Raw genomic sequence first — 18,889 nt, 5'->3', positions numbered from 1 at the left:
AAAGTATACTTGTGAAGGAGACTAAAAAATTGTACTTGTAACAGTCAAACTTTTTTTAGTCATGCTTTACCAAATGCTATAGCATAAATAATGTGTGCTGACTTACTGTAAACTAGTACTCCACTTGGTGTAAAACACAGAAAACAACCTGTATAAAACAAACATGTGCTGTCCGTCATGGGATGGAATGATTAATCAAATTATACTTAGGCCCAGATCCTCAAAAGTAGTGGAACCGTAAGTCAGTGGATCTCTGCTCTTTGTAGTTTTGAGGATCTGCTAAGTAAAATGCTCTGTTATATATGAAAAATGAAAAAATAGTAAAAATCTGTACAGTTTACTACCTTATCTAAAATAAACGGTGTATTAAAGCCTGGCAATGTTTCAGTATTAGCTATTTCTTTTAGAAAGTACTTTGCTGTATTGAGAAAGAGTACTCACATTTGTCTTGATTAAATGAAATGCAGTAGATCTTGCATTTGTCCCCTAGTACTACCTCTGTTCTTTTTCATTGCCTTTGGGGAAAAAAAAAAAAAAGCCTTAAAATGTTTGACAAATATGGATGTTAATATTTGGCTTTTGTTTTGATATTTCCTATTAGTAGGTATTTGCAGTATTGCTTTAAAAACGAAAAAGATTAAGCAGAATGTTTTGTACTGCTACCTATGCCATTGTATTATCCACTATGTTTTCAAAGCTACTGTGATTAAAAGCATGAATTGCATTAGTGAGACAGTTTTATCTGTAGCGATTTACAGTGTGGACTGTGGAGAAAAGGAGCTACCACTGCTGCCTTTTAGCTTTGGATAAACAGATTATTTTATGGTATAGTCTCAACCCACACTCATCTTTATTACCAGGTCTGTTTAACTGTCAGTTGCAAAGCAGGATAACCTCTAGTGTACTGAAATAACTTTGAAAGATATTTACTGTTTTGGCTTGCTGCTGCACAGATGGTTATGCTCGAGAGTGCTTGGTGAAAGCCAAAGGCATTTAACTATAGCATGTGTTATAATGGATAATACTTCTATTTAAATAATAATTAAAAAATCATCAAAGTAACACAGTTAAGTCAGCTCTGAAGTGGGAACTTGAAAAGCTGTAAGTAAATCCAGAGGAAAGAACTTCCAGAGTGGCATGAAAGCTCTCACCTTTCAGATAAAGTCCAAGTGGACAAGACACGAGTCGGCGTGCTGTTGCAGAAACTCATTGCTTATCTTTTCTTCAGAGCAAATCCTTATTCTTCTGAAGTTACTGTAGAAGCTTATTATTAAAAAACAAACAAACAGTATTTGCTATCTTTCAGAAAAAAAATAAATGCAGTTCTACACATAGAAGCAGACTGCACTAGAATTCCATGCATGTCTGTTCTCTTACCAGTGCTAAGTAGTGCAGGACTGACATTTGATCTGCATTAAGTTGAATTAAGAAAATACTGTTTTCCCCATACTAGTGTTGATTAGAGACTAAGCTGCGTATTAGTTATCATTCCTTTCTGCTGTTTTATTGATTGTCAAGTTATTTCACAGTTCCTGTTTTCAGGTAATTTCTAAGGCAGAAAAATGGAGTCTGTCTCCTTTTAACTGCGGACCTGAGGTAATGAATAACTGAAGTGTATAATTCTTAAAATAGTAAAGCAGAAATTGTTGGTTTTCTTATCATTTTATTAGATTGTCTTCTGTGAAAGTTTTAATAATCTAGTGCAAAAATACCCACTGAATTTATTAATGTAACTACCCTTATATTCCAGGTAAATTAGCTTTCTTTTTATCACTGTAAATTAAAGCCAAACAAACCATTTCTTCTGATTTATTTTCATAAGGACGCTTAAGTTGTTTCAGAACTAACAAGCAAGAGCAGAATACAAGAGACGAAGTTTTCTCTTGTGGCTGACCCTCACACAAAACAACTGCAGATTCCATAAAGTTAAATTTCTGAAGAGACAAAGCTATCGATTCAGAGGGGTTATTAACATTTTCTCAAACCCTGCATTAATGTGCACTACCTACGACAATTTAATTATCCAGTGCTTTAATTGGTATTAAGTGGTTGTACTATTTAGAGTCTGAACGTTAAGTGTCCCAGAATCAGCAGTGTTCCTAGTTTTCTATCAGGTAAGAATTAAGGAGGCTTACTGTACCCCTTCCCAGTGTTACCAGGCTCAGACTTTTCTATAGAAGTCTTCAGAGTTCGTGCCACCTACTTCCAGTGCTATAAGTACAACTTTGCACACATGAACTTTACTGCATTATAGCCCTTCCTAGACAAAAAATGAGTACATTCCTGTAATTAGGTTTGAGAAACGATACCTACAGTGCTACAAACTAGAACTATTGTGCTACAAACTAGAACTATTGTTTCTGTTATCCATAATCTGCGTGTTTCTTAACATTTCCTGAATCTTGTTTTTCCTGATGCCACCACTCCTTAGCAGATCGCTTGAATTTTATTTCCTAAGAAAGGAAACCCGTACACCAAATCAGTCTGCTTTCTGTTAACACCCCCATTATTAGCCCCTCTTGCTGTGCTGCATTTGCTGCAATTTGTGTTCTCTGTGACTACATGAGCTGCATGCTATTCCCTGGCCGTGGGCTCGCCCTCTTTACAGATGTCATCAGCTGTTGACACTGATATAACTACCTACATTCCAGAGAAGGTAAGGAATTGTTCCAATAGCATCAGCTTACTCATGCTTGAATCCACTGTCAGGAAATAAGTTTTTTTTTTCTCCAAGATTCTTTGCTGGTAGCAGCAAAAGGCAGCATACCCAGCAAATATGGTTTGGGGTTGTTAACTGCTGAAGCAATATTTTTATTTTGAATGCATTTACACTCCCATTTAAACAGTCAGGCTTAGCTCCTATTTATCTAGTTGATAGTTACTATTCTCTATTAAAATTTGATGTAGAAGTAATCTCAGCTTGTCTACTTAAAGTTTACTATTCAAGCGCTCAACTCTGGGCTTAACTGAAAATCCTCCGTCAAAAGCTGCATTAAGAACTTCATCCAGACAGCTCGCCAGAACAAAAGCCAAATCCTGCCGTACGTTCAGCGCGATTTCTTCCAGATCTTTTTCGTTTCTTTGTGGAATGATGATTCTCTTCAGCCCAGCTCGGTGTGCTGCAAGCACTTTGTCTTTAATTCCTCCAACCTAGTAAGGAAAAGAAATACATACTCAAAAAACAACAACAAACGAATGGTGACGCTGGTCTCAAAGTAATAATTGTAACAACTTTGGAAATCTCTCCAGGAGTTAATTTTAACGAGGTTCTCCCTTCCCCAGATGGTTTAGTAAAGCAATTAAGAATGCAACAGTACTGTTAGCTTGCTATATGCTTACCAAGGGATGGTTGGGGTTGAGAGGGACCTTAAAGAGCACCTAGTTCCAAGTATAATACACTACAGCACACATTGTTACAGATAATAACAGAATTGAACTCTGAATTTAAAATTATCCAGGGATGCATGTACTTGTTCTAAAGAAAGTTGCCCATAACAAATTTTTCTTAGATTTTCAAACCATAGGTTTAGAGAGGAAAGTCTTCCAATCCTACACAAGCTTCACTTGAACAAAAGAAAATGCCCCAAAATTATAAGGATGTCTTTGTTCTAGAGAAGTAGGCATCACTTCAGCAAGCTACCCGTATCTAAATTTGTAATGACACATAGAGGTAGTTTTAAAATTAGCTTTTCTTTTAGTCACAGCTGTAGCTTCTTCCCCTTGAACTTTTTTTCAAATCCTATTTGAAGACCTTACAGAAGAAACTCATAGCTTTGTGTTGCTTTAGAGGAAAAGAAAGCCCAGAGGAATGTGGGCTTCTAGAAAACAGGCTTCCATAAACCAAGGTAATGGAGAACCATAAATACTCACAGCAATCAGTTTAGGCAGAGCAATGCTAACTATTACGTAGCACAGTGCTTTCTTTCAGGCAGTAGATGTAGCAGATAAAGTAACAGTAAAATTACCAACGGATTCTAAACAACCCTTAGACAGTAAGGCATTTATAATGAAGCTGAGTATTTATAGGTATTTCCTCACCTACTTTAAACAACGGACAAATCGTGGTCACTGGGGCAATAAAAGCAATTTATATGAAACACTAAGCAAACGTGCACTGTATCAGAGTTAATGCAGTTGTTTAATTATCACCAGAGCCCGGAACAGCAGCAATCTTGTCAGTCTAACTGCTGCCAGAATGTTATTGCAGTGATCCCCTCCCAGGACCTCTGAAACATACTTCAGTGATGCTATCTACGCTGTGCTCTCTAGTGCATGAAACAAAACACTGTTTCTAACTTCATCCATCCTCTGTCCATCATTTTGTAGGAGAGGAAAACTCTTATCTGCTTTAATTAACTATACCAGTCTCCATGTGATATGTAAAACTAAAACTGTATGTCTTTGAAAATTTCCCTTCTGCCCTCATGCTTTGAAGGTTTATAGGAATATCATTCAGCTGAACTCTATGTAAAGAGCCATATTTGAGAAGAATCTGAAAAATCTACACATAGTAATTTCGTACGGATTATTCTTGAAATTCTCTTTGAGAACTGAAAGAAACAACTTCTCAGTGCAACTGAAGATAATCTTGTAATAATAGTACTAAAGGAAGCATATTTAGAAACTGCATCTATGCATCCTGGAACTATCCTGAATTTTGGGATTGCTGGGGTTCTGTTCTAACTGCACACAGCAGTAATGTGCACTTGCTGAGAACTGCATCAAGACCATTTGTAAGATGAAATGCAAAGCAGGCACATAAGTGTACAGTACAAGCCCAGGCTGCCTTCCATCAGCCTCTTAGAGCTGCACCAGAAAGGACCAGACTGCTGCTAAGGGATGATCCAGCAAGACTGTGCTTTTGAAAATGGCTAAAAACAGACTTCATACCTAGAATACGGAGAATTAATGCAACGTAGCTCTTTTCCAAACAATACTCACTGGAAGAACAAGGCCTCTTAGTGTAATTTCTCCTGTCATGGCTACATCTGAGCACACCAGCCGCCCACTGAAGAGGGAAGCAAGGCAGGTTACTATGGTAACGCCAGCAGATGGTCCATCTTTTGTGACAGCTCCAGCTGGGAAGTGCAGATGGATGTCAGTGTTGTCAAGGAGATCAAAACTTCCAGAAGCTTAAAGAAAAAAAAGAATGGTTTCAATGTGAAAAATCTAAACCCATTTTGTTCCCAGTCTTTATTCTAAAAGGCCACTGGAGAAGTACAAGTCTTAGCGTTTTTTTTTTAATTTCTTTTTTCAAGTGTGCTGTAAAACCATTATACTGCTTAGGTTCAGCACAAGGGGGAGAAAATCCTGCAAGCCTTCCTACATTAAAACGCAAAATCACAACAAGGTAATGCATCAGCTCAGCATTTGCATGTGTTCAGAAATTCAGTGTAAGGGTTAATGTAAAGACCAAAGAATTCCTACGTACAATTTTTAGTTTTAGATCCTAAACTATAAATGTCAGATTTCAGTGAACATACCACAAAAGCAGCACTGATCATTATAACAACGTAGGTCTCTCATCTACATCTTTTCACCTTACTTCACCCTCCTGGACTTAACTGTATGTTATGTTCACCTCTTGAGTTTACACTGCTAATACCAGCAGCATTTCACAAATCCATTCTATTTAGGATTTTTTTTAAAGCTATTTAAACTTCTGTAAGCAAGGACAGATGGCTGACAGATGCCAGAAAATTATGTAGCTATTATTTGGCTAATCAGCTGATGATCAAAACTACACAGCACTCTTCAGAGGTTGAAACAAGAACAAGCTATTTGAACAAAGTCCTATTTCACTTCAGTTCAATACTCTCACAGTATCAAAGCAGACACTAAAAGACTACTTTTAGCAGAAACCTTAGCCTAGATTTAGAGGGAAACTACAGCCTTGAGTATCTATAGCCACATTACAAAACTACTGCTGGAAATGCTCCATGTAAAATTGAGTAAGAGGCAGTGCCTGTCTCAGCCCACAGAAGCATCCTAGCACAGAGGCTGTCCACAGGGATCCAGGTTGGTGCAGGAAAGAGCTGACCAGGCTAGGTGACTGCAGTGACAGCTCACACTCTGCCTAGGCCACACCTGTCTGCAAGGCCACTAAAACCTCAACTGAGCAGAAATCAGCAGAAGAGCCAACGGGGACCTCTAGGGCTCATTTCAGCTTTTGTACAGAACTGACTGCTGGAAAACCCTTTCTCTGTTAAGGCACAGTGCACTTCCTCAACAAGTACGGTAACTTCCACTGTTATTTAGCAATGCTTCCTTGTAATGAATTACTGAAACATACCAAGCATTAGGACATTTAATTTCTGTGCATTATTAATGCTTCCTAAATGTGTACCCACGCAGTGAGAGGTCAATATCCGTGATGCAATACGTTCACGCGGTCTCTGTCGTTTCCCCCAGCCTACCATTCGTGAGCTGGTATCTCTTGGCATTGCTGCGCAGCCAGCTGATCGCGAGATGCGCCGACTCCTTCATGACATCTCCCAGCTGACCAGTCAAAGTGAGCTGGCCCTCCCCGTCCATGCGGCTGGCTTCCACAAACATGATCTCTCCTCCCAGCGGAGTCCAAGCCAGGCCTATGGCTACTCCTGGCTGACTTAAGCGCTCCGATACCTGGAAGAGCCACAGCAAACAACGTAAGAAACAGCTGAAACAGAACTGTAGCAACAACCTGATGGTTGCCTTCAGAACAACTCCACCGAATAAAACAGGAAGGTTAGGGCCGATCTCATTTATGTTTTTTATGCAGCAGTAATACTGCCTACATGTAAGCACTAATTACAGCAACTGTATCCATGTGTGGCTCCTTACCTTGGGGCAACGGCAAACAGCTTGGCAAACTGCTCTGAAAACCTTCCCCACTCCCAGTGGTTCCATGAGAATCCTTCTTCTCACTTCACAGGAACCTCAAGTACGTAGTCAATACTGACTGACTGCTACACTCCCCCAGCAGACGGATGAAGTCATATTTGTCCTGACTCTTGCTACTTATGAGTAAAAGCCAGTTTTGAGCCAAACACTACCTAACATTTGGGCCTTTTCAAAGGTGACATCGTTGCCTGAAGTGCTGTCAGACAGCAGTGATTCATGCAATCACTGCAGATGTTCATTGCAAACGTTTATAATTAGTTTGGAATAGCTGAAATACTTGAGTGTGCAGGTTAGATGTGAGTAAGCATGTGGAACCTGATTACCTCCAGTGGTGATTACTAGAAGTCAGCAAGCTCTCTGCTCCATGCAGGACTACAATCCACTTATCTAAAACACTGTCCAGATACTGATGAAAGCAATGGGAGTGCCTGAATCCTGGTCTCTCATGTTAAGTAGAAGGAAAGAGGCAGGATGTTTTCCATGAACATTCCAGTTCTGTGGGTTTTTTTTTCCATTATGTGAAAGACTTTTGTACATACAGACAGTTCTTGTCCCGAGCTACACTAAGTTGAAGAAGCTCCTATGAAAGACCATACAGCTCTTCCATGTGTTCTGAACTACTGTACAAGACAGAAAAGAACCCAGATGAGTTTCTAATATCAAGCTGCGAGCACAGCAAAAGACAAGCATGCCTTTGTAAAGTAAAGCAATAGGCCCATTTGAAAATATTTTAGTCTGATACTGAAATGCAGAATTGAAAGTTAATTTGATTCATTTCTGAGATGGAAGAATTATTCATTAAGCTGTTGAGAAAATTTCAAGAATTGTTCTTTATCCAATAAAAGACAAGCAAACAGCAGCACCATAATAAAAGTATGACAACTCTGAAGTCCACATTAAAACTTTTCAAACTACTTTTGTTCCTTCTAAGAACATATAACATTCCATTTTATAATACTACAGAGCAACAGAATGTTTCTTCCCCCTCTAGCATCAATTCATTCTGCACTGTACAACTTCCTATAATTTAAATGCTTTCATTGTTTGCCTCCTTCCAAGAGTCAGCAGAGGGTAAACCTATCAGACTTCTGTACAGACACCAAAAATGCAAAACTCATTATGCACAGTGCTTGCTTCTCTTAGCCAGCAGCTCCACTGCAAGATCAGAGAAATCTGCAGAGAAGCCTTTTTAGGATGATGATGGCTGTGGGAAGGCTGCCTACCTATGGGAGTCCTCTCAGTGCAAGGTACCTGTACTGAAATGCACCTTAACCATCTGGGGGCAGAAAGCCACCCAGCTCTGCTCTGAAATGCCTGTATAAGAAATACTTGGATTTGTGAGCTTCCAAGGCAGTATTAACCACTGTAGTCTCTTAATAAAATGCCTCCCCTGCAGGTCCAGTAGAAACAAAGTCACAAAGTAGTACCAGGAAGTTGTTGTCCATTTCGTTTGTTTCAAAAAAAACAACAGCACCAGCTTACCTAAAAAATGATATAGCTTGCCATGTGATTATCAGAATGAGAACACTCCTAACAAAAGCCAGAGGTTAACATTTCAGTGTTAGTATGAATGTCCCATCATAAAATTAGAATCACAAAATACAATCAGGATAGCTGTAAAATTCTTAATGCTCCATTTCTTTTTTCACAATTAGAAAGTGGCTTCCTTTACACAGCAAGAGTGAACAACTTCACTCTACCGCTGCTACCTGTGGTTACTGAGCAAAAAGAGATACATATTTAAAACAAACAAACAAAAAAAAGTAGGCTGACTTACAAACACACAAGTTGGGATTGTAACAATAAAGCTAAATCCCAGGGCAAAAGAGAAACTGCACTATGAACATGCTGGATACGTCACCAGCCCCCTTCCTCCAAAAGCACACTGTGCTGAAATGTTTCATTAAGTCTCTAACACTTTCAACTGTTGTCAAGATTATTTTTCCAAAGCCTTAGCATGTGATTTATTTCAACATTTGTTCTGTAGGGTGACACATACAATTATTTATTTGTGATAAATGAATTAATTCTACAAGTATGAGCTGAGTAATCTGTCATGCCTTTCTGCTGCAGAAAATACACAAAATACTGAAAAGGTAAAAGACAAGTCATTCATTTCACAGTATGTCCTATAGGACAACAGATCAATTAAGTCACATCATATTTTCTGTTCTGTTTGCTCAGTCTCATCAAGTACTGACAAGGGGACTGCCTCTGCTGTACCTTTATTTCAGCTAATCATAAATAGCAAAACAGGGTAAAAGATGAAGCTTTAAAAGCTCTGTGTAGAAAGAAAGGCACTGCAGACAGCACACCCGAAAAACAACAGCAGTCAAAGATGCTCACCACCAACACGGGAGCTACACTCATCTGAAAGAATCTTAAGGCCACATGAAAACATTCAAAGGAATTATGGATTAGTTGCTAAAATTCACTATCACAGGAATTATGTGACTATCCAAACAATTTACACTAAGCAAAGGCACGTGTATTGAAAAATATATCCTCATAATGAATAGTACATGAAAATGAATCCTGAACTGCTCAGGGAATTGATGCTGTGTGGATTTGCCTAGTTCTGCTTAAGCACAACTTAACTTGCCTACTAAATATGGAATCATTTAAAAAACCTCTGAAATCAGAGTGAAAACCTTTAGTCAGTCTTACTTTGGCTTAAACAGATTGGCATGAAATACTTCTCTGCATGTTCATGGCAACTGTTCATGCAAAAAGAAGCTCCCACGTATTCGTGTATTTGGAGGTAGGAAGCACACTTCAGAAATGCCACTTGTACTACTTATTCCTGCAGAAAGAGAACAAAAGAGCCAAAATTTGCCAACTCAGCTGCACTATCACAGAGAAAGAAATAATCAGCTCCAGGGCAAGTTCAAAACTGGTCAGCTCATCCAAAGAAAGTCACGCGTACTTCCAGGCCTACCACCTCATTTTTTAATAAGTGTCTTACATTCACATTTGTTTGATTTAATTCCAGTTTTGACTAATAATAGACTTGCAAATGACCAAAACCTTAGCACAAATGGGGGCAACATTTAGTTTTTAGCACCTTAACAATACTAATAAGCACTGTACGTGGAATTCAAAATACAGGCTTTAATATTACAAGCAATTTATGAAGCTAAGGTATATCCACACTGTCATCTTAGCTAAAACCACATGGTCCTGTGTGATTTTGTTGGGCACAGCAGCTTCTGAGAGTTGAAAAGAAGTAAAAAAAGTTGCTTATGAGGTCATCGGCCTAAAAAGCAATCTCTTCATAGTTCTGGAAGTTGAAGAAAAAAAAACCAACCAGAACACAATTGACCAACATGAAAAACCTCAGAGCAGGGGGTCATACAGTAAGAGTCTTTGAGAACCTGTTCTTCCCAGTCTCCAATTCCCCCTAGCTTCCACTTCTACCATCATCATCCTCTAACACTCTCTAGCACTGTCCAACTTGTTTCCTCATTTCTGCCTCTTCATTAAGAACCAATTCAACAACAAAAGATCTCAATGTCTGAAAACTTCAGCACAGAACTAGTGTTCCATCAGCAACTGCCTGCTGGCAGTGTTATATACACTGCTTATGCTGGGTCAGTTCACCTGGGCCTAAAGTAAAGCAGAGAATAATTGAAATGTAAACAGTGAAAAGAGGATCCTTAAGTAACTAACTAATTTATCAAATGGCCTTTTCCACGAAATAGAGCAAAATATGGCTGGGGAAGAATTCTGTAATAAGCCAACTGAGGAACAATGCAGACATGAGAAAGCTGGAGGTGATGGTTCATCCTAAGATTAACTGTAACAGGTAAGAATTCTGTTAATGTGAAGAATGTTTAAGAATGTGCAACCTAACATGAAGGGGTTTTAATAACCAAAAGCCCTGATAGGCTTTAAGGAGGTACGTGGGACAGTCCTTAACACAGCTGCTCCAGATAGAGGAATCCTGGGTTACATTTTGGCTTATTTCCCAAGACCACAAAACATCTCCCAAACAAAAGCAAAGTTGTTATAAACTGAGAAAATGCCACCACATTCTTAAGTACTGCAGCAGGCAGGCATCTCTGCTAAGAGGAAGTCCTCATTACATTATTTACTCTGAATTATATACGTATATATATTCTTGAGGTGAAAAAATGCTTGGTGGAACATAAAGAAACACATTCTTGTTTCTAATACACACATTAAGAAGTTCACATTGCATAAATTCAGCCAGCATCAATAAGACAAATAGTCAAAACAGACAGAACAACAGTCAAACAGAAGTGAATGAGGATGTTACCTCCATTTCATACATGGGTGGCCCCAGGATGTCTTTCAAAGCGTGGAAATCAATTAAAATCGGCATCTCGGGTGGCAGAGCCAGGTCAGCTGCGTCACCGATGGATTCTGACTTTGTGTCTTCTGTGACATGTTCTTTGCAGTCTAAGAGAAGGAAATCTAATTTAGGATTTGTAACAGTCTTTGGCAGAGGAATTAAAGAAATTATGACAGGAAATCACTCAAGAGGAATTACCTGAAAAGCTCATGAAAAAAAGCTTAAAGTTATCTTTCACACAATTCTTGACAAGTTAAAGCTAATGCAGTATCAAATATTAATTACTTTGGTTAAACTTGTCCTAACAGTTCAATGAGGATAATATTTAATCTAGGCCCCTGACAGACGTACAACTCACCTGCTCAAATACATTTTTAAGTAGGTCAAGTAGCAGCAATAGGTAGCAACATTCTCACATTATACTTTTCACTTTTATTTTTGTCTCTATGACTACCATGGCTTCACTTGATATAAATCTTAATTCACAAAACCAGTTTTCAACACCCAGTTAACCACACTGCCCATGTTCAGTGGAAAATTTATCTGTAACTACCTTCATCTACAGCTTCTATCTTGAAATATTATCCTTTACCACAGCTCTGCTCTTTTGTTAGATGACGCATTTCTGAGGTGTCTTAAACAACGGATTCCAGTAGCAAAACAAACTCCAACTATCAAATTATCTGTTGTTTTCAGATATATCTATAGGTGTAATGCATGCTCCAGGAAGGGCCACGAAACCCAACTGGCCTGACACTTTTGAATACAACGTACAGGTCATCAATAAGGGAACAGACAATTACAGCAATAGTTACGCATATCCTTTCCTTCCTCCATTTTAAGTGTGATTACGTTGCTGATTATACAATTGTCTCCTTAGTGGTAAAACTCTGGTTTTCTATAACATTTGTTTTTTGCACAAAAATGAACTGTAATGAAGACCATATGAACATCAAAGTCTCAAAACTGTTTTAAACATCATTTGTAATAGGCCTACACTGAACAAATACTTAAGTGATTGTGTACAGAAGGAGAAAGCAAGCAGGGAGTGACTTCCCATTGAATGTGATCCAGATGCAAAGGACGCACTGCTGTTTTCTTGAGAGCCCCAAGCAATATTTTAGTGAAACATTTATCAGAGAAATGAGAAATATTTCAACAGCCCAGATGTTTCTAAGGTTTTATAGCAGAGTTTTACAGCAGTGCCTCCCTGCCCCGAGGCTGTCATTAAGCATTGTGCACATACACGTAGTGAAGATACTTCATCCCACCCCAAACATACAAAATCAAGGCACATTTTAAGCAACAGTGTTCATTACGCAGGAACTGAGCTCCAAAGCCTTCTGCAACTCATTTTGGAAGACTATCTACAGTTGCTTCCATTCTTTGAAATTTTTTCCCTTTCGATGAAGAAACCATCTTCCTCTGCACACTAACGCATGTACAATAACTGAAGTCACAGAACTTCAAACAGTTGTGGAAAAACATCCATCAATGAACCAATCTATTTAACGTAACATTAAGAGATGCTCTGCGCTGCATTCAATGTGAATGCAAATTCTCATTTGATGAGATACAAACCCCTCTTACTAATCCTGATGTATAAGGCCTTTTTACAGTTCATTTTGTTATAGCACAGTTCTCACTAATGCATCCATACGGTACCAAGGAAAACATTCTAAATCAGTACCACTATTAAAATACTAACTCAGCTTTCATTCAGCATTCAAATTTAATAGTAATTATACAACAGCCACTAATCTTTCCACTGTACAACAATTTACTGCTCAATGCATAAATCCTCTTCCTCTGCTATAAACACTGCCTTAGTCAGATGGCTCTCCTGTTGTTCCAGCACGTCTCTTTATTTTTGTTGAACTACTATTTCTGTACACGATAAATCTAAATACGTAAATACTAGCAAGTCTAGGAAACAGAACCCTGTATGCTATTCCTGCAACTTGGATTTCAATTGTACTACAATGGATCCTCAAAACCCAAGTCATTTGATATGGCAATTCATGTTTTAAAACAAAACTGAACTTAAAAGGTTTTACTACCTAACCAATGCAATGTCCCATCTCTGCTTGTCCTTTTTTCACTTAGTTCTACATATTCATCTGTAAATACCATTTCATCATCTACTGAAATTATGACTATAAAATATCTATAAAGAAAAAAACAATTAAGATTTTCATTAACGATGACATAAACACGTTCCCACCAACCATGGAGGAACAACCATGTATCACAGAAGTTAAAAGACATTTTTTCGTTCTAGGTTTCAACTACTGTAACACAGTAAGATAGGACTCAGCTGCTGCACTGTACTCTCGAGGCAGCTGCTCTAAAGCAGGCAAGTCTCACGGTGTTTTTGTCACTCGTAGAATTTCTTCTGGCATCAATGACTAGAGGAGCAACTCATCAACTTCAGATAGTATTTCATTAAAATAGCAGGTAGTGCGTGTCAGTGTATACAAGGATGATGTTACTGCACACAAGACCTCTCTGGAGAGGTCTGAAAGATGACTCCATTTGCTTTTGCTGAAGCTTACCATACAAATCCAATGACTGACGCAAACCAACAGACCTCCACTTGCCAACTTCGTCATAAAGCCCAGAAGTCAAAGGAGCGAGGAAGGCAACACAAAGCTGCCAGTGTGTTTCAGACACGCAGTATGGGAAAGTGGCAGTGTATCTCCTTGCATTAATTCTGCCACAGAAGGCATCCTGTGCTTCTAGAGCCTACTCCTAAACAGCGTCGAAAGCCGCGCGTTTACAAAGACTTGGAAACACCTGCTCCACTTGAAGTTAGTGATCTGATTTAATCGATATAATGATGGAAATTTTGTGGCTCTAGCACCTCACTTTTTTCACCTTCATTTATAAAGCCACAAGCCAGAAGGCTCTCAGATGAATTAACACATCACATCACTATTCTGATATCCAACAAATCATACACAGAATATGCTTTAGCAAAGGGGAGCGTGTGACGTACTTGCTTATTTTCAAACTCGTGACGTACAAATGCATAAACTGCAGCATCAATCCCACATCAGCCACAAATGTTTAAAACAAAGATGAATGACACTATTTTCTACAGATAAATAAAAATAAATAAATGAATCAGGACATCGTTAAAAATGAAACTATTAATTTTCACCATGATGTTTACACAACAACTTGACCAACGATTCTTCCAGTCTAACTCCATGAAGTCAAAACACATTGTTCACAACAGCAAAAATGCCCTCAACAACAAGACAAAAAAGATCCAATACAACCAAAGAAAGAAATTAAGAAATTTAGACTGTAAGTCCCATTGGCTGCATCAACTTGCAAATATTGAGAGTCTGGGGATTACTCAGAGGTCTTATTTTAACTGCTTGGCTGTTTCCAGACTGAATGGCAGTAAAAATATATATATATATATATATATATATATATTCATTTATCTATTACAACTGTCTCACTCTCATAGACTCCTAATAACTGACATATTCTGCTAAAATTACAATTGCATATGAGCACATTATTAGCAGAAAATAAGCAACATCTTGTTGTCTGCACCATTCTCTAAGTGCCTTTGTAATACTGCAGTTTAACTACAGGCCCACTTCTCCTTTGGACTTTTACTTATTAACACAGCTTTTCCTTATGGATAATTCCAATTCCAGAACCACGAAGACAACTACAGATCATTTCTTTCAGGCCTGCTCCAAATCATGTGTCAGCCAACAATGCTAGCATTTTGCCCTCTTTTTAGAGCACTTAGCTTGCTGATTCTGCTTAACTTGGGTAAGTTGCAAGTCCAGTACTAATTTTAACAGTGTAAATACCTCTCCTGAGTTGCAGGCACAGTGCTAATTTTAACACTGCAAATGCCTCTCTCACTGGATCAAAATATCTACTGCAGTTCCTCCTCATGCTGTGCTTTAATAGTAAAATGGTTGCTCTCACAGTATCAGGAGTTGTGCTCTGAAGCTACTTTTCCTGTATTTTATTGGAAGACTTGAAGAGCAGAATGGTAATAGGTTTTCTATTCAGCAATCATATCAGATCTTTTAAACATATTTTGCTAACTTTCAGTGCAATTATTTTCTGTCCAAAAGTGTCAACCAGATTCACTGCAATATTTAAAAAGCAAACAAATCACCCAATACTGCACTTGCTAGGTTTTACTGTGACTAATGTTGCACTAAGGGAGATGGGTTAGCAGCAGCACTCAGGTTAATGACTGGCCTCGATGATCTTCAAGGTCTTCTCCTGGCCAGATGATTCTAATTCTTAAAAACAGCCACATTTTATAAGATTCAGTCAATTCACAATTCTCATCTAACTCTAACTGCTGCAGTGGCTATCAAAGCTCACAAACTTTTGGATCACTGGGAATAATACATCACAACCTTCAGTATATGTGGAGAAGAATGGATTTACTGAAGATGACAAAATCCAAGAGACTAAGCGCTACTTTGATCAAATACAAATTCTGCTACTTCTGAAGTGCAAAATTATCAATTCCACCGCTCAGAGCTAAGCGAGAAGTCCAAGCTTCCTATTCTTCAAGGCAGCAAATAAATAAGAAGTGCCAAATCTCTATCACTAAAGGTCCCTGAAGCATCATTTCATAGGATACTGTTCTAAGCAGTAAGTTAAATGAACTGCCCTAAGCCCTCAGGCAACGGATATGTTGCAAAGACACATTAAAAAAAAAGCCTCCAAACCTTTTTAATTTCAAGGATCTTCAAGCAGTCACTTACTTCAGTATACAATAGAACAAGTGGACTGAGTTCAGACTTGATAGAACACACAGAGGACAGTTTAAGAACCTCTTTAAACACATTAACTAAAGCCACCGCTCAGACTCTTTATTAAAGAAAAATAAAAGTGAAAGATTTGCATTAAAAAGCCTAATGAGATACACAAATCAGAACTGCCTACCTATGATATCAAACTGATCCACTGTGCTTCTCAGTTACCACTCTGGCAGGCTGAAATTATTCCGTTTATGTCCCCAGCTGTAATTCAGCACTATGTGAATGCCCATAATAAGAACATTACTCCATTTGCAAAGCTTTTGAAAATAAAGCCTTTGAAAAAGCATAATAAAGGAGAAAATGTTGATAATCAGTAATGAGCGACTGCAACTTTAGAAGAATTCTTTTCAGTAAAACATGAAAAAGATACACACCTCCTCCTTCACCCAGTTCAGCATGATCAGGCTTTGTTTCCTTGTGTTGCCCTTCTGCCACTTTCACTGCCACTGCTCTGCAAATAGCTCCCAGCTTTCGATCCAGAGAGCGGACTCCTGCCTCCCTAGTGTACCTAGCACAGAAACAGTTCTAAGTGACATTTCTTTTTAATTCAAACATATTGTCTTTTTAAAAACACATCCAAATGAAATGTAGAAGGCAGTAGGACCTTGGGCTGCTCAAATAAAAAAAGTTATATGCAAATACCAAAATAATTGCTGTTTGCTGATAAAATTTAAGAAAGACAAACCACTAAGTAACACTTGGAGTCTAACCTTAGTGAAATGCTACACAATGCTCCAGAAACACTGAGCTCTTCTTGAATGCATAAAACATTAAACAGAATTACAATGGCTGCTCCAAAAATAATGCCTTCTATTTTATTATGTTTGCCCATGATATCAGTAGCAAATGGCTGTGGGATGGTAGTAGAGGCTGAGCCTTCCCACCAGTATTCCATTACATTTTAGATACTTGCTGAACGTTTATGGAGACTGAACAGTGGATGTGAGCACAGTGAAGCAGTGAGTGCTATGTTTCAGCAGTGGCAACAACAGGTCATGTCCACTGGCACTGGTTATTTGAGCATGGCATGCAGGCTCTTGTTAACTGCTGCCAAAAAGGCACAGTGTGATTCTGTTGAAAAATAGTGTTCTGTAGCTGAGAATTTTCTCTATCAAACAGCGTTATCATGCCCTCTGTAATAGTTCTAGTTTCCATGGAAATAAATAGAAGGCATTACTTTCAGAGAGGCCTACACATTTTTAAATTCAAAATACGAATCACTGAAATTAAATGAATTGACTGAAAAAGAACATTTTTTATTAATCTACGAATTAAAAAGAAATGTCAGGCAAAAACATTCACTTAATGCCAAAATTCTGTTCCTGGTCATAAAATACTTCATTCATTACCCATACACTTATTCCATTGTAACCAACTTACTTTCAAGAACAAAAACTGTTCTGATTTATGTGTTCAATGAACACAGCAGTTCTAATTAATACAAGCTATTTTAAAAATGCATTTTTAATATTTAACTAATTCCAACTTTAGGCAAATGCAGTTTATCAATCACAAGATACAAAATGGTAATTTCCTTTTTTTTTCCTATGAAGATGACAGAAATAAGACTTCATTCTTTTTTAAAAAAGTTGTCTGTTGCCAAAACCATGGATGCACATACTGAACGCTGCAGCAATATTAGCATCAACTGTTTCAATTTATTTATACTGCCTTATCAATTGTGCCAACACAACTCATTGACAGCCAGGCTCTGAGAACCAAAAACAAGGAATTCTCTGCAGAAGTAAGAGGAAAAAATGTTCAGTTTTGAAAGCAGAATCCAACTGAGCACAGAAAAAGCAATTCCAAAAACTAGTTGTTGAACTTCTGAACTTGTTTAGGACAACAGATCTTAAAAAATGCTTTGTGTTATCACTTTAAAAACTTCCGGTTACCAAAAACTTAAAGCGATAAATAACAGATTTACCTTGTAATTATGTCTAAAGTGGTTACTTGTGGAATCTGTATCTGCTGTGGAGTAAGGCCATGTTGCTCAAGTTGTTTAGGAATCAAGTGCCTATGAGCAATTTCAATTTTTTCTTCTTGTGTATATCCTTGAAAAGAAAAAGAACATTTTTACTAATTGGTTTGCTTATACACTATAATGACATCAAACTTCATACAACTTCATACCTGACTGAATTTAAAAAAAAGATAATTATCTTAATAACAATATTGACATGGGGCTCTAAAGTAATACTTCACAAGAGTCAAAAAACATTCTCATTTATATTTACAGTAGTAAAGTTCCAGGTTCCTAAACTGCCAGACACACGTACCTACAATTTATTTAACAGGAGTATTTATCTGTTCAAGTACATGCCATCAGGATCCACAAGTTCTTTACTTCTCTAAACTGAACTTAATGTGATAGGGTAAGCATTAAGCATATTCTGTATATGTCTAGGGAACTTAACATCATATGTATGCATACATATGAAAAAAAGACAGCACTAGTCACTATTTCAGTGCTCCTGAAAGTTGTTTTGATGCCTTGCATGGTGGAAGCCTGGACAGCTGTATCTTAATCATTAGGCCAGTCATTAGAAAAGGAAAGGGATAGGTGCAGTATATTATCAGGACATTTAATGCAATAGGACAGAAATAGTTTTCATTACAAAAAGCGGAACCTAGTTTTCCCACAGCCTGGTGAGTGCTAAAGAAACAAAACCAGCTACCGTGTATAGAAGGTAGGCTCCCAGTTTAGGAAAGGCCTCAAACTTACACCTACTGTATTTCTCTAAAGATCCAGTCCTTAGTTTACTACATTCCTTCGCACCAATTAGAAAACATAATTCCAGAAAACAGCTTAGTTCAATAAGTTGTCTTCTCATACTGTTACTTCGTAAGTGACAGAGGCCATAATGGAAGCACT

At 38.0% G+C, this 18,889-nt stretch overlaps 1 protein-coding gene across 1 annotated transcript in view; it reads right to left on the bottom strand.

Annotated features, from left to right (window-relative positions):
* Positions 1–2,341: 2,341 nt before the first annotated feature.
* The window catches only part of LONP2 (lon peptidase 2, peroxisomal), a 37,204-nt gene continuing 20,656 nt past the window's right edge, over positions 2,342–18,889 (bottom strand). The window contains exons 10-15 of the mRNA XM_065733228.1: positions 17,942–18,068; positions 16,394–16,522; positions 11,162–11,306; positions 6,417–6,624; positions 4,942–5,132; positions 2,342–3,150 (exon numbers count right to left, since the gene is read on the bottom strand). Of these exons, the coding sequence (XP_065589300.1) occupies positions 2,929–3,150; positions 4,942–5,132; positions 6,417–6,624; positions 11,162–11,306; positions 16,394–16,522; positions 17,942–18,068 (1,022 nt within the window). The 3' untranslated portion in view covers positions 2,342–2,928. The remainder of the gene's footprint in view (positions 3,151–4,941; positions 5,133–6,416; positions 6,625–11,161; positions 11,307–16,393; positions 16,523–17,941; positions 18,069–18,889) is intronic.

The sequence above is a fragment of the Cyrtonyx montezumae genome, unplaced genomic scaffold (assembly GCF_038088225.1).
Source record: "Cyrtonyx montezumae isolate F1298 unplaced genomic scaffold, pur_monq_1.0 scaffold_17, whole genome shotgun sequence".
Taxonomy (NCBI): Eukaryota; Metazoa; Chordata; class Aves; order Galliformes; family Odontophoridae; genus Cyrtonyx; species Cyrtonyx montezumae.
The sequence above is the reverse complement of the archived record's forward strand: the minus strand, read 5'-3'. Positions and strand labels throughout refer to the sequence as shown.